At 35.5% G+C, this 14,957-nt stretch overlaps 1 protein-coding gene and 1 pseudogene across 10 annotated transcripts in view; both read right to left on the reverse strand.

The window, feature by feature from the left end:
- Positions 1–14,935, reverse strand: part of LOC114156864 (gastrula zinc finger protein XlCGF57.1-like) — a 205,320-nt gene extending 190,385 nt beyond the window's left edge. For 6 of the 10 annotated variants that reach the window (XM_028037396.1, XM_028037408.1, XM_028037411.1 and 3 more), the window contains exon 1: positions 3,571–3,844. In XM_028037396.1, the coding sequence (XP_027893197.1) occupies positions 3,571–3,739 (169 nt within the window). In that variant the 5' untranslated portion in view covers positions 3,740–3,844. Of the gene's footprint in view, positions 1–183; positions 1,694–3,570; positions 3,845–11,582; positions 12,491–14,666 lie in introns of those variants that run through there. The other 4 variants (XM_028037419.1, XM_028037422.1, XM_028037418.1 and 1 more) reach the window with 4 other exon arrangements.
- Positions 3,979–8,849, reverse strand: LOC114156925 (zinc finger protein 501-like; annotated as a pseudogene).
- Positions 14,936–14,957: the final 22 nt, after the last annotated feature.

Raw genomic sequence — 14,957 nt, forward strand, 5'->3', positions numbered from 1 at the left:
TTTTTGTCCTGAATCTCAAACTCAAGCAGAAAATAATAATTTTAAAAAATTGCATTCAGATTCAAATTTAGACCAAAGTATTTCATTTGTTACCTACCAGCAAATATATTGCATTCAGTAACAGCCAACATGAATCCACTAACCAAAATCATCGAAGTAAAACTATAAGTACAACAAACATACAATAACTCTAAAAGCATTCAAATTCATTTTTCAATTAAGAAACAATTAATAAGGAAACAATGTTACGTAAAAAGAAACATTTAGATGGAAAGGTAAAAGTACCAGAACAAAATGATTTCTTATTTGAAATGATGTTTTAACAAAGCTGCTACATTTTCTAAATGTCATCCAGCTATAAATACTCCACTTCCAAACAGCAAGTCACTGAGAAAATTCAAAGGTTCAAATTATGCCGTCATGTGCTCTGTGCTCCCTCATATGAACAGATGAGTGAAACTTTATAAACATGTCACACGAGAGGAAGGCCTCTCACCTGTGTGAGATCTCAGGTGACGGAGTAATCTAGATTCAAACCGGAACGTTTTTCCACAAGTCACAAGAAAAAGACTTCTCACCTGTGTGAGTCTGAAAGTGTGCAGAAAGATTAGATTTTTGACAGAAACCTTTAACAAAAATCACACATGAAAAAGACTTCTCACCTAGTGAATTTTAAAGTGTACAGAAAGATTAGATTTTCGAGAGAAACTTTTCCCACAGACTACACATGAAAAAGGCTTCTCACCCGTATGACTCTTCATATGACAGGTTAAATAACTTTGGCAACTAAAATGTTTTCCACAGCTCACACATGTATAAGGCTTCACACCTGTGTGAATTCTCATATGACGAATTAAAGTGGCTCTTTGCTTGTATTTTATTCCACAACTTGGACATGAAAAAGGCTTCTCACCTGTGTGAATCCTCATGTGAATATTTAAATCAGATTTGTAAGCAAAATGTTTTCCACAAGTCGCACATGAATAACGCTCCATGTGATTTTTCATGTGTCGAGCCACAGAATTTTTTTGAGAAAAGGTTTTATCGCAAATTTTACAAGAATATAATTTTGGGTCAGTGCGAGGTTTCTTGTGTGTTTTTTGTTTTGAACTGCAAGTTTTACTTTTCGGCTGTTTGGTTTTCTGACATCTCTCTTTTTGTTTCTGTTCTTCATCTCTCTTTTTTCCTGGGTCTTCAGAATTGCTTCCTTCCTGATCCTGGTTCTCATCCTCAGCAGAGTCATGAGAGATTAGTTGGTTCCTCTGTGGTTCTGTTTCATTGTGGATTATTTGCACATTAGAAGGATTCACCAAAATGTAATAAGTTTCCTGTTTCAGCACAAGATGCTCTTCATCCTGACTGATGCAGAGTTGCTTCTCTTCCTCTTTGAACTGTTGATGTTCTGGTTCCTCTTGTTCCAGTTTTATCTGCACAGGTTCTGGTTCCTCTTGTTCCAGTTTTATCTGCAGAGGTTCTGGTTCCTCTTGCTCCAGTTTTATCTTCACAGGTTCTGGTTCCTCTTGTTCCAGTTTTATCTGCAGAGGTTCTGGTTCTTGCTCCTTTTTTATCTGCACAGGTTCTGGTTCTTCTTGCTCCTGTTTTATCTGCAGATGTTCTTTTTCCTCTTGATTTAAAGTGGAGTTTTCCTCTTGGTTGTTGGGCTCATTCAGAACCTCCTCCTCTTTCCACAGATCTGGGCAAAAAAAAAAAAAAACTTTGAAATGTCAGTCAAAGATCAAAAACTTCATCTAAACATGATTTTCTTGGATTATTTTAAAACTAATAAGTATGAAAAATTAACTCAGCTAGATGAATCAAAATTTGATATTACAAACTTCTGGTTGAGAAAACAAGATCATGATAGTTGAACCAGTGTCTCATCAATCCAGAAATCTCCTTCCTCTACGTAGATACAGAATACACATCACATAAAATAGTAATATTCTTTATTTAGTTTGTATTTTAGTATTTGAAATTTGGACATGACTTTATATTTCTGCCTCTTGGATTACATCATTTTTAAATATTAATGTTACACTTGCCATTATTATTTCCAGGTATGTTATCGGTTATTATCGGCATTTGGAGTAACTATCAGTAGTTATTGTGCATTCCAAATTATAATGAACAATAACATTATTAATGCACATTATATTATTAATGTGCATTTTGTGTTATTTATTTTAAATCTATTTTAACTAACAAGAACAAACATTTTTATTTTTGGGGATTGCTTTATGATATCTCAGATTTGTCTAGTCCATGTTGATGAGTCTAGTTTTTGTACTACAGCAGATTAAACATTTCTATGTAGTGATTTTTAAAGACATATTCACAAGTTGTTTAAGTATGCAAATATGTTTTGCACCATTTGCTTTGGATCATTTGGGACAAAACCGTAATTTTTTTCAAAAGTTTGATTCAAAGACTACAATTTGTGTCTTAAGAATTTGAAAAAGTGTGTAACTGCTGTTTTGTATTTATGGGTAACTGAAAGAAAATCTACAATTACAAAACTCCTAAACTTTAACTTCTCAGTTTACAGGGCACAAACAGCTTTTCACCAAAATGCCTCCATATTCGACTCCCATGCAGGAGTTTTTATTGATTCTGGAGGTTTACAGATCAGCAACTTGGTGTTGGAAGCTGTTTTGTTTTCTTCTTTTTAGTTCATGGAGGTCCATCATCTTTGGAGCATTCCCAGTCAGATGTAAATCAACGACTCGTTCATCCCCCACCTGGTTTATTTGAGTCTATTGTTTGAAGAGGAATGATGGGAATGCTCGTACAATTTCTTTTGAATGAGGCTCAAAAGAAATTTGTAGATTCTTCGAAGCTGAAACTGTAAGTTTCACCCTCAGTTCAGAGGGATTATTTTTCTTATTTTGGGAAAGATGGAGTCTTTCAATCTGTTTTCGACTGTTTATTCTCTCTGTCCAGAGCCTGGAAATCATTGGCGTCATTGTCTCTATCATTCATTTTGAGTCTATAGTTTTTAAACTGCATATCTATGGTTAAAATTGCATGGGTATTAACATATTTAACATTAATGTATCAGTAAACACTTAAATTTGTTCTATATTTATACAGAGAAAATAAAATATACAGGAAAATAACATAGAAAAAACCTAAACAATGATAAATATAAGATTAAACATAAAACTAATCATTTTCAACACGATCTTTAACCAGCTAAAGAAGCTACAGGTCAGAAACTAATTTATTATCAAAGGTGAAAAGAATACACAAAAATTGTACTCAGGTAACAGTAGCACTACTTCAACATATTTTTACTTAAATAAGAGTAAAAAAAGTATTTGATGAAAAGTTTACTCAAGCACAGAGTAACTGATCAAATTATCAATCATTTGATATTTAAAAAGTACATAATCAGATGGACAAAATATAAAGTTAAATAAAAATGTTGAAAATTACAATAATTTATATAAGCAACAAACAAACAAATAAATAAATAAGGCATAAAAAAGTGCAGGTCTTTTCCTATCTTCTCCTTTTCTATTTTGAACATGTTTCTAACTATAATCAGTAAAACATGAAGGTGTTTCGTACCTATCCGGTGTAAGATGATCCTCGGTATCCGGGTAAAATCCATCAGTCTGCGCTGATCCTCCATCTCTTCCTCCATCTTAACGTTGATTTCTTTAAACTCTGTGAATGTTTCTCCAGCAGGAGTTACCTGCTCGTTGATAAACTCTCTCTGAGGCGGAACTGAAGACATTTTCACTGGAAACACTCAAATGTTTAGCTAAACCTCAAACCCGTCCTCAGAAAACAGAACAAAAGCTAAGGCTATCCCGTGTGCTCTGTTTTTATCTTCCCCGTGTTTCACTGTGGCTGTACTGAAGAAACTGTGAACGATTTATAAGTTCCGCCTTAACATACGGTTATATTCTGTAAATGAAGATATTGTTGAAATGTTGACTTAATACAAGACAAGTACAATAATTACTCATAGACTGATACTTCCAAACATTTTATTTCTGTTAATTATGGTGAATTTCTCACACACTACAACCAACCTTTACTGTCTGACTTCATTCAGTCATTGAAACATTTCATCCTGTTTAATAATCTGAAACAAAACATTTTCTGACTAAACATCTTGAACTAAAATCACTGAGATGGAAACAGAAACAAAAACCTGCAGCTTATTTATCTCCGCTGAGCTGCAGGAACATGTTTCTGTCACAAGATGGCAGCACTGTGACGTAATCATATAAAGTTGTGAGACGCCATTTTGGATGTGAATGGACTTTTACTGGAGTGAAATCTGAACCAGAGGAAAGCATTTAATGATCACCATGGAAACTGGAGGAATAAATAATACACTTATTAGATGGAAATGGTGAACGGTGGCCAATATTTGCAGGCGTCTCAGCAGCTGTCATCTCTTCATGCCGTCTGGTTGGCCTTGGACTGATGAAGTTTGGGAATGCACCTTTAATTTCAGATCTGCTGTTCATGTGATATTACCTTTAGCTGCAAACTGCACCAGAGGTTGGAGTGATGATAACTTTCCACTGATTCCTGCAGACTCCAGTGGACCAAAGTGTATACTGAGTTTGAAAGCTTTGAACCTGGAGATCATTGTGGCTCGAAACTGCGGTACGTTTGACAAAACAACCAGAGCCGAGATGAAAAAAGCGTCTCTCAATACCTTACATCATCTTAACTAGATCAATGCTCACTGTTTGAGGAGCTATTTCACCAAATATTGTGTCACAAACTGCAGAACTTCAAGTAGGTTAACCATTACCATGGTAACTCCAAAGATATATATTTTTTTAAATATTTCTTTTTGGGGGAAGGAGCATTTTGTCTTTACATTATAAACTCACTACATTAAAAATGTTCATATATAAATTTATACAAAATTACACAATGTTTAGGTCATCAAAGAAAAACAAAATAGACAAATAGAATTGTGAACCAACAAAACCCAGTCTGAAATCTGCTACTGAATGAAAATAAAACTACTTAAACAAAACTTTACTATGTAGAGTCATTTTTACAAGGACAGAGATAATGCATGTTTACACAAAAAGACAATTCTCAGACTTAACTATGACTGAATAAACCTCATGTCTGCATCGTTGCCATCAAATCAACAGAAATATTTATTTTTGTCCTGAATCTCAAACAGAAAATAAAAAAAAATATGATATTCAGATTCAAATTTAGACAAACATATTCTTCCCAAGGGGCAATTCATTTGTAACCTACCAGCACATACATTGCATTCACTAAGAGCTAACATGTATCTGCTAACCAAAATCATCGAAGTAATACAAAATGCAATGTTCTTAATAACTCCTAAAGCATTCAAATTCATTTGTCAAATAAGAAACAATTAATATGGAAACAATGTCACTTAAAAAGAAACATTTAGATGGAAAGGTAAAAGTACCAGAACAAAATGATTTCTTATTTGAAATGATGTTTTAACAAAGCTGCTACATTTTCTAAATGTCATCCAGCTATAAATACTCCACTTCCAAACAGCAAGTCACTGAGAAAATTCAAAGGTTCAAATTATGCCGTCATGCTCCCTCATATGAACAGATGAGTGAAACTTTATAAACATGTCACACAAGAGGAAGGCCTCTCACCTGTGTGAGATCTCAGGTGACGGAGTAATCTAGATTCAAACCGGAAAGTTTTTCCACAAGTCACAAGAAAAAGACTTCTCACCTGTGTGAGTCTGAAAGTGTGCAGAAAGATTAGATTTTTGACAGAAACGTTTTCCACAGATTACACATGAAAAAGGCTTCTCACCCGTATGAATCCTCATATGAATATCTAAATAACTTTTGCAACTAAAATGTTTTCCACAGCTCACACATGTATATGGATTCTCACCCGTGTGAATTGTCATGTGACGACTTAAAGTGGCTCTTTGCCTGTATTTTTTTCTACAAGTTGGACATGTAAAAGGCTTCTCACCCGTATGAATCCTCATGTGAATATTTAAATCACATTTGTAACCAAAATGTTTTCCACAAGTCACACATGAATAACGCTTCTCACCTGTGTGAATTCTCATGTGACGAGTTAAAGTGCTTTTTTGACTGAATCCTTTTCTACAACTTGGACATGAAAAAGGCTTCTCATCCGTGTGAATCCTCATGTGATTCTTCAACGTCTCCTTTAAAGGGTAATGTTTTCCACATAGTGAACATGTGAATGGTTTTTCACCTGTGTGAATTCTCAAGTGATAAATTAAACCACTCTTGTAACTGTAACTTTTTCCACAGGTTGGACAAGAGAAAGGTTTCTCACCAGTGTGAATTTTCATGTGTTGAGTCGCAGAATTTTTTTGAGAAAAGGTTTTATCGCAAATTTTACAAGAATATAATTTTGGGTCAGTGTGAGGTTTCTTGTGTGTATTTTGTTTTGAACTGCAAGTTTTACTTTTCTGACGTTTGGTTTTCTGACATCTCTCCTTTTGTTTCTGTTCTTCATCTCTCTTTTTTCCTGGGTCTTCAGAATTGCTTCCTTCCTGATCCTGGTTCTCATCCTCAGCAGAGTCATGAGAGATGAGTTGGTTCCTCTGTGGTTCTGTTTCATTGTGGATTCTTTGCACATTAAGAGGAATCACCAAAATGTCATCAGTCTCCTGTTTCAGCACAAGATGCTCTTCATCCTGACTGATGCAGAGCTGCTTCTCTTCCTCTTTGAACTGTTGATGTTCTGGTTCTTCTTGCTCCTGTTTTATCTGCAGAGGTTCAGGTTCTTGTTCGTGTTTTATCTGCAGAGGTTCAGGTTCTCGTTCGTGTTTTATCTGCAGAGGTTCAGGTTCTCGTTCGTGTTTTATCTGCAGAGGTTCTGGTTCTCGTTCGTGTTTTATCTGCAAAGGTTCTGGTTCCTCTTGATTTAAAGTGGAGTTTTCCTCTTGGTTGCTGGGCTCATTCAGAACCTCCTCCTCTTTCCACAGATCTGGACAAAAAAAAAAAGCTTTGAAATGTCAGTCAAAGATCAAAAACTTCATCTAAACATGATTTTCTTGGATCATTTTAAAACTAATAAGTATGAAAAATTAACTCAGCTAGATGAATCAAAATTTGATATTACAAACTTCTGGTTGAGAAAACAAGATCATGATAGTTGAACCAGTGTCTCATCAATCCAGAAATCTCCTTCCTCTACGTAGATACAGAATACACATCACATAAAATAGTAATATTCTTTATTTAGTTTGTATTTTAGTATTTGAAATTTGGACATGACTTTATGCTTCTGCCTCTTGGATTACATCATTTTTAAATATTAATGTTACACTTGCCATTATTATTTCCAGGTATGTTATCGCTTATTATCGGCATTTGGAGTAACTATCAGTAGTTATTGTGCATTCCAAATAATAATCACTGTTAATTGTTTAATTTGAGTTCTTTATTTTAAATCTATTTTAACTAACAAGAACAAACATTTTTATTTTTAGGGATTGCTTTATGGGCTGCACAGTGGCGCAGTTGGTAGCACTGTTGCCTTGCAGCAAGAAGGTCCTGGGTTCGATTCCCGGCCAGGGTCTTTCTGCATGGAGTTTTAATGTTCTCCCTGTGCATGCGTGGGTTCTCTCTGGGTTCTCCGGCTTCCTCCCACAGTCCAAAAACATGACTGTCAGGTTAATTGGTCTCTCTAAATTCTCCCTAGGTGTGTGTGTGTGTGCATGGTTGTTTGTCCTGTATGTCTTTGCATTGACTGGCGACCTGTATAGGGTGTACCCTGCCTCTCACCCGGAACGTAGCTAGAGAAAGGCACCAGCAACCCTTCCGACCCCATTAGGGACAAAGGGTGAACAGAAAATGGATGGATTGCTTTATGATATCTCAGATTTGTCTAGTCCAGGTTGATGAGTCTAGTTTTTGTACTACAGCAGATTAAACATTTCTATGTAGTAATTTTTAAAGACATATTCAAAAGTATGCAAATATGTTTTGCCAGTCAGATGTAAATCAACGACCTCAGCCTCAGTTCAGAGGGATTATTTTTCTTATTTTGGGAAAGATGGAGTCTTTCAATCTGTTTTCGACTGTTTATTCTCTCTGTCCAGAGCCTGGAAATCATTGGCGTCATTGTCTCTATCATTCATTTTGAGTCTATAGTTTTTAAACTGCATATCTATGGTTAAAATTGCATGGGTATTAACATATTCAACATTAATGTATCAGTAAACACTTAAATGTTTTCTATATTTATACAGAGAAAATAAAATATACAGGAAAATAACATAGAAAAAACCTAAACAATGATAAATATAAGATTAAACATAAAACTAATCATTTTCAACACGATCTTTAACCAGCTAAAGAAGCTACAGGTCAGAAACTAATTTATTATCAAAGGTGAAAAGAATACACAAAAATTGTACTCAGGTAACAGTAGCACTACTTCAACATATTTTTACTTAAATAAGAGTAAAAAATAAATAAATAAATAAATAAGGCATAAAAAAGTGCAGGTCTTTTCCTATCTTCTCCTTTTCTATTTTTAACCTGTTTTTAACTCTAATCAGTAAAACATGAAGGTGTTTCGTACCTATCCGGTGTAAGATGATCCTCGGTATCCGGGTAAAATCCATCAGTCTGCGCTGATCCTCCATCTCTTCCTCCATCTTAACGTTGATTTCTTTAAACTCTGTGAATGTTTCTCCAGCAGGAGTTACCTGCTCGTTCATAAACTCTCTCTGAGGCGGAACTGAAGACATTTTCACTGAAAACACTCAAATGTTTAGCTAAACCTCAAACCCGTCCTCAGAAAACAGAACAAAAGCTAAGGCTATCCCGTGTGCTCTGTTTTTATCTTCCCCGTGTTTCACTGTGGCTGTACTGAAGAAACTGTGAACGATTTATAAGTTCCGCTTTGAGTCACCTCTTTTAACATACGGTTATATTCTGTAAATGAAAATATTGTTGAGATTTATTTCTTTTTGTTACTCAATTCACCCTAATAAGACAGAGTACATGTAATAACTCAAAGACTGATTATTTAAAACTTTTTATTTCTGTTTATTATGATAAATTTCTCACACACTACAACCAACATCTACTGTCTGACGTCATCCAGTCATTGAAACATTTCATCCTGTTTAATAATCTGAACAAAACATTTTCTAACTGAACATCATAAACCTACATCACAGAAATGGAAACAGAAACAAAAACCTGCAGCTTGTTTATCTCCGCTGAGCTGCAGGAACATGTTTCTGTCACAAGATGGCAGCACTGTGACGTAATCATGAAAATCTGTGATTTGATTTAGTTATGTTTCTGCCATGATGATTAGGAAACCTGTCCTGGAGAGATGGATGAATGCAATTGATTTCTTTTTCTTTATTTTGAAATAAAGTATGTTTCTGATCAATCCAGAAAAAAGAAATATAAATTTTTCTTTTACGAACATATTATTTTAAAATTACAATATTTAAATCCAGAAAAATTTTAACATTTAAAAGCACAGTAAAATTTATTAAAAACTTTTTTTCTTATTCCACTAAGACAGTTTGCAGTTAGTTTCCTTTGTTTGGAGACCATGATATTGTTGTTATGGTGACTTTTCTCCACCGGAGGGCGCAGTAACGCCAGTAATCCATATAATGCTGGTTCAATGGAGCTCAGCAGTGTTGAGGACAAAGTCCATCAGTTTCTGGATCAATGTTAATGAACAACTGCCATCATGGAGCATCAGATAAAGTTGTGAGACGCCATTTTGGATGTGAATGGACTTTTACTGGAGCGACATCTGAACCAAAAGAGTATTTAATGATCACCATGGAAACTGCAGGAAGAAATAATACACTTGTTTGATGTACATGGCTGCCAATATTTTCAGGCATCTCAGCAGCTGTCATCTCTTCATCACATCTGGTTGGCCTTGGACTGATGAAGTTTGGGAATGCACCTGTATCTCTCGATCGACTTTATTTAAATGTTTACAAGATAACGGCTAGCTAGCTATAACTAGCTAGCTTCAGTGCTATGTTTAGTCGTAGTTGTAGCAGTCAAATCCTTGCACTTCCAATCAACTGGGTACTGACAAAACAGTGAGGAAATATTTCTCCTGTTTCATATATTTTGGTGGACCTGAACCTTGTACCAAGCTTTGAGTTATTTATTTTTTGGGAACACATCGGTGTTTCAGAATGTTTTTTTGCCATGGCTTTTACACTTACACAATACACTTTTACAGTCTAGTGTATTAATGTTTTATATAACCATTGTCTTATAGACCTGGTTTACTTTTCTCACAAGTAATTAACTTCACACATTACCCTTTCCATATTTCCATGTGTTAGATGAAGACAACCAAGGTATTGTGTATCAAGCAGGATAAATCAACTGTCTTAAAGCCCTACTACATTTAGCTGTATATTAACTGGCATAAGCATCAGAATGTACACTGATTTTAACTGAATACCAATCAAAAATAGAATTACAAGATTTACAAAACAAATACAGAAATTAACTTAGCATTGGTTGAACTTTAACCTCAATTCCCACAATTCATGAACAAAGAATAGTGTCTCTGATAGGTATTTTGTTTACCTAAATACAAAGAAAGAACCACAGACAACATTTATGAGTTTTTAACCAAGCTTTTGCAGAAAGAGAAGACACAGCGAACTGCTCCTCTGAACAGCTCACCATGTGTTCTGAAACTCTGCCTTTTATTAACACAAAACAAAAGAAAGGGGGCTGGTGCTGATAAGATTAGGAGTCCAAAGGAACTAAAACAAATCAAACAAACGCAGTTTTATGACTAAGGAAAGACCATCTTTAAAGAACATGTTTTAAGGGTTATAGTAAAGTTAGCTCTGTCTCACACATATAATTAACCTATAAATGAAGAGCAAACTGGTAACTACTTATGTAAGAATGACAAAACAATTTTTCTAACAGTCTCTACCTTTAACTTTGGCTGGACTCACTTTACTCTCATGCTCTGAGCTACTTTATGAGTCAACAACTTAAACTGAATATTATTCAAACAAAAGCAAAATAAAACTCCTAAAATCCAGTTAGTAAGAAATCATGGCCTCCCCCCACAGGACATTCCCAGTGCAGGTTGGCACACTGCCAAATAAAACTCCAGTTTTGCTGTTATTGGCAAAACGGTGCACAGAAAGCCTAACACAGTGCTGCATACTGAGCAGATAAGAGGTACACTTCTTAAGAGTAGCTTTGGTGCGTTTTCACCGTGTGCTAGCCTGAAGGATAATAAAATACAAGTCAGCAATGACGACCGAAGCGCTGCCGTTAGCATCCATATTGCGTTTGAGGTAAACCGGAACTCCGCCCCAAAACCAACCCGAAAGCAACGACCCCCAAACAAAGGTTCCGCTTCGCCACCACTGCTCCCATTCAAACCTCAAGAAAGCACTATAGATGCAGGCAGATTAATATCCCGTAATGCAAACTAAATATAACTTCTTCATTTTTGGAACAAAATACAATAAATTACACATGAAAATATTTAAAAATTATGAAACAACCAAAATTATGTGGTGGCATTTTTAGGTGCGCCACAGATAGTTAAGATTCAAATTATGCCATTATGTGCACTCTCATATGAACAGTTAAAGTGTTTTTGCGAATGAAACCTTTTCCACAAGTCACACAAGAGAAAGGCTTCTCACCCGTGTGAAACCTCATGTGATTCTTTAAACCGCTCTTAAAACGGTAATGTTTTTCACATAATGAACATGTGAACAGTTTTTCACCTGTGTGAATTCTCATGTGATTCTTTAAAGCGCCCTTTAAATGGTAATGTTTTTCACATAATGAACATGTGAACGGTTTTTCAACTGTGACAATTCTCAAGTGATGAATTAAACCACTCTTGTGCCTGTAACTTTTTCTACAGACTGTACATGTGAAAGGTTTATTGCCGTTGTGAATTTTCATGTGCCTAGTCAAAGATGTGCTTAGAGAAAAAGTTTTATGGCAAATTTTACAAAAGTATCGTATTTGGTGAGCGCGAGATTTCTTGCGTAGTTTTCGTTTTGAGCTGCAAGTTTTGGTTTTCTGACATCTCTCCTTTTGTTTCTGTTCTTCGTCTCTCTTTCTTCCTGGCTCTTCAGAATTTCTTCCATCCTGATCCTGGTTCTCATCCTCAGCAGAGCCATGAGAGATGAGTTGGTCCCTCTGTGATTCTGTTTCATTGTGGATTCTTTGTACATTAGATGGAATCACCAAATTGTCATCAGTTTCCTGTTTCAGCACAAGCTGCTCTTCATCCTGACTGATGCAGAGTTGCTTCTCTTCCTCTTTGAACTCTTGATGTTCTGGTTCCTCTTGTTCCTGTTTTATCTGCAGAGGTTCTGGTTCCTCTTGTTCCTGTTTTATCTGCACAGGTTCTGGTTCCTCTTGTTCCTGTTTTATCTGCACAGGTCCTGGTTCCTCTTGTTCTAAAGTGGAGTTTTCCTCTTGGTTGCTGGGCTCATTTAGAACCTCCTCCTCTTTCCACAGATCTGGACAAAAAGAAAAAACAAAAGCTTTGAAATGTCAGTCAATTTTAATCCATCAATGCATCTAAACATGATTTTTCTTGGATTATTATAAATTTTAAAACGTATAAGTATGAAAAATTAACTCAGCTAGATGAATCAAAATGTGATATTACGAACTTCTGGATGAGAAAACAAATTCATAATAGCTGATTATTCGCTGTCTCCCCCAGCGAATAATCCAGAAATCTCCTTCCTCTATGTAGATACAGAATATACATCACATAAAATAGTAATATTCTTTATTTAGTTTTTATTTTAGTATTTGAAATTTGGACATGACTTTATATTTCTGCCTCTTGGATTACATCATTTTTAAATATTAATGCTACACTTGCCATTCTTATTTCCAGGTATGTTATCGGTTATTATCGGCATTTGGAGTAACTATCAGTAGTTATTGTGCATTCCAAATAATAACCACTGTTAATTGTTTAACTTGAGTTATTTATTTTAAATCTATTTTAACTAACCGGAACAAACCTTATTATGATTTTGGGGATTGTTCTATAATAAGAAGTGTGTAACTGCTGTTTTGTATTTATGGGTAACTGAAAGAAAATCTACCAATTACAAAACTCCTAAAGGATTTTTTTTTCTTTTCTGGAACTTCAACTTCTCAGTTACAGGGCACAAATACATTTTCACCAAAATGCCTCCATATTCGACTCCCATGCAGGAGTCTTTGTTGTGGATGGGTCCATCCTCTTCAGAGCATTCCCAGGAAATCAACGACCCGCTCATCCCCCACCTGGTTCATATGACTCTTGCTTGGAGTGGAATGATGGGAATGCTCGTGTCATTTCTTTTGAATTTCTTTCAAAACAAATATGTAGATGCTTGGAAGCTGATATCGTAACCTTCCTCCTCGTCTTCAGAGTTGTTTTGTTTTTTTGTTGTTGTTTTTGGCAAATATGGCGTCTTTTGCTCTCTTTCAGAACTGGCAAAAATTGTACTCAGGTAACAGTAGCACTACTTCAACATATTTTTACTTAAATAAGAATAAAAAGGTATTTGATGAAAAGTTTACTCAAGTACAGAGTAACTGATCGAATTATCAATCATTTGATATTTAAAACGTACATAATCAGATGGACCAAAATATAAAGTTAAATGAAAATGTTGTTATTTAAGGAAGAAAATTACAATAATTGATATAAGCAACAAACAAATAAATAAATAAGGCAGAAAAAAGTGCAGGTATTTTCCTAACTTCTCCCTGGATATTTTTAACATGTTTCTAACTCTAATCAGTAAAACATGAAGGTGTTTCGTACGGTGGCCGACAGGTGCAAATGCGCAGCAAAAGAGAAAACATGCAAACAAACAAAAAACACGCGCATAAATTAAATGCGGCAAGCAAAAAGCGAATAAAATGCAGCAAACAAAAAGAGAGACGCAAACAAAAAAGAAGACACCCCCGAATGAAATGCAGCAAACAAAAAGACAGACGCAAACAAAAAAGAAGACACCCCCGAATGAAATGCAGCAAACAAAAAGTGAGACGCAAACAAAAAAGAAAACACCCCCGAATGAAATGCAGCAAACAAAAAGTGTTGAAAACGGAAGTGCTCCAGACCACTAGGGGGAGTCAAAGAAAATAGTATTCATTTCTATGGGACCAGATGCAAGATTCAGAGAAAGAAATTTGAAAGAAAGTAAAGGTACGTATAACTATATTTCTTTTCAGAAATATAGTTATACGTACTATATAACTATATTTAGTACGTATAAATACTATACGTACTTATATTATAAAAAGATACGCCGTCTTTTATAATATTATAGAATAACAGAATAATTTATGGGTAGCGTGATAGACTTTGTGTCAGTCATACCGTTCTGAGCTCGGTCTCGATTTTCTTTGACTCCCCCTAGTGGTCTGGAGCACTTCCGTTTTCAACACTTTTTGTTTGCTGCATTTCATTCGGGGGTGTTTTCTTTTTTGTTTGCTGCATTTCATTCGGGGGTGTTTTCTTTTTTGTTTGCTGCATTTCATTCGGGGGTGTTTTCTTTTTTGTTTGCTGCATTTTGTTCGCTTTTTGCTTGCCGCATTTAATTTGTGCGCGTGTTTTTTTTTTGTTTGCATGTTTTCTCTTTTGCTGCGCATTTGCACCTGTCGGCCACCGTAGTTTCGTACCTATCCGGTGTAAGATGATCCTCGGTATCCTGGTAAAATCCATCAGTCTGCGCTGATCCTCCATCTCTTCCTCCATCTTAACGTTGATTTCTTTAAACTCTGTGAATGTTTCTCCAGCAGGAGTTACCTGCTCGTTGATAAACTCTCTCTGAGGCGGAACTGAAGACATTTTCACTGGAAACACTCAAATGTTTAGCTAAACCTCAAACCCGTCCTCAGAAAACAGAACAAAAGCTAAGGCTATCCCGTGTGCTCTGTTTTTTATCTTCCCCGTGTTTCACTGTGGCTGTA

Source organism: Xiphophorus couchianus, chromosome 14, assembly GCF_001444195.1.
Source record: "Xiphophorus couchianus chromosome 14, X_couchianus-1.0, whole genome shotgun sequence".
NCBI lineage: Eukaryota > Metazoa > Chordata > Actinopteri > Cyprinodontiformes > Poeciliidae > Xiphophorus > Xiphophorus couchianus.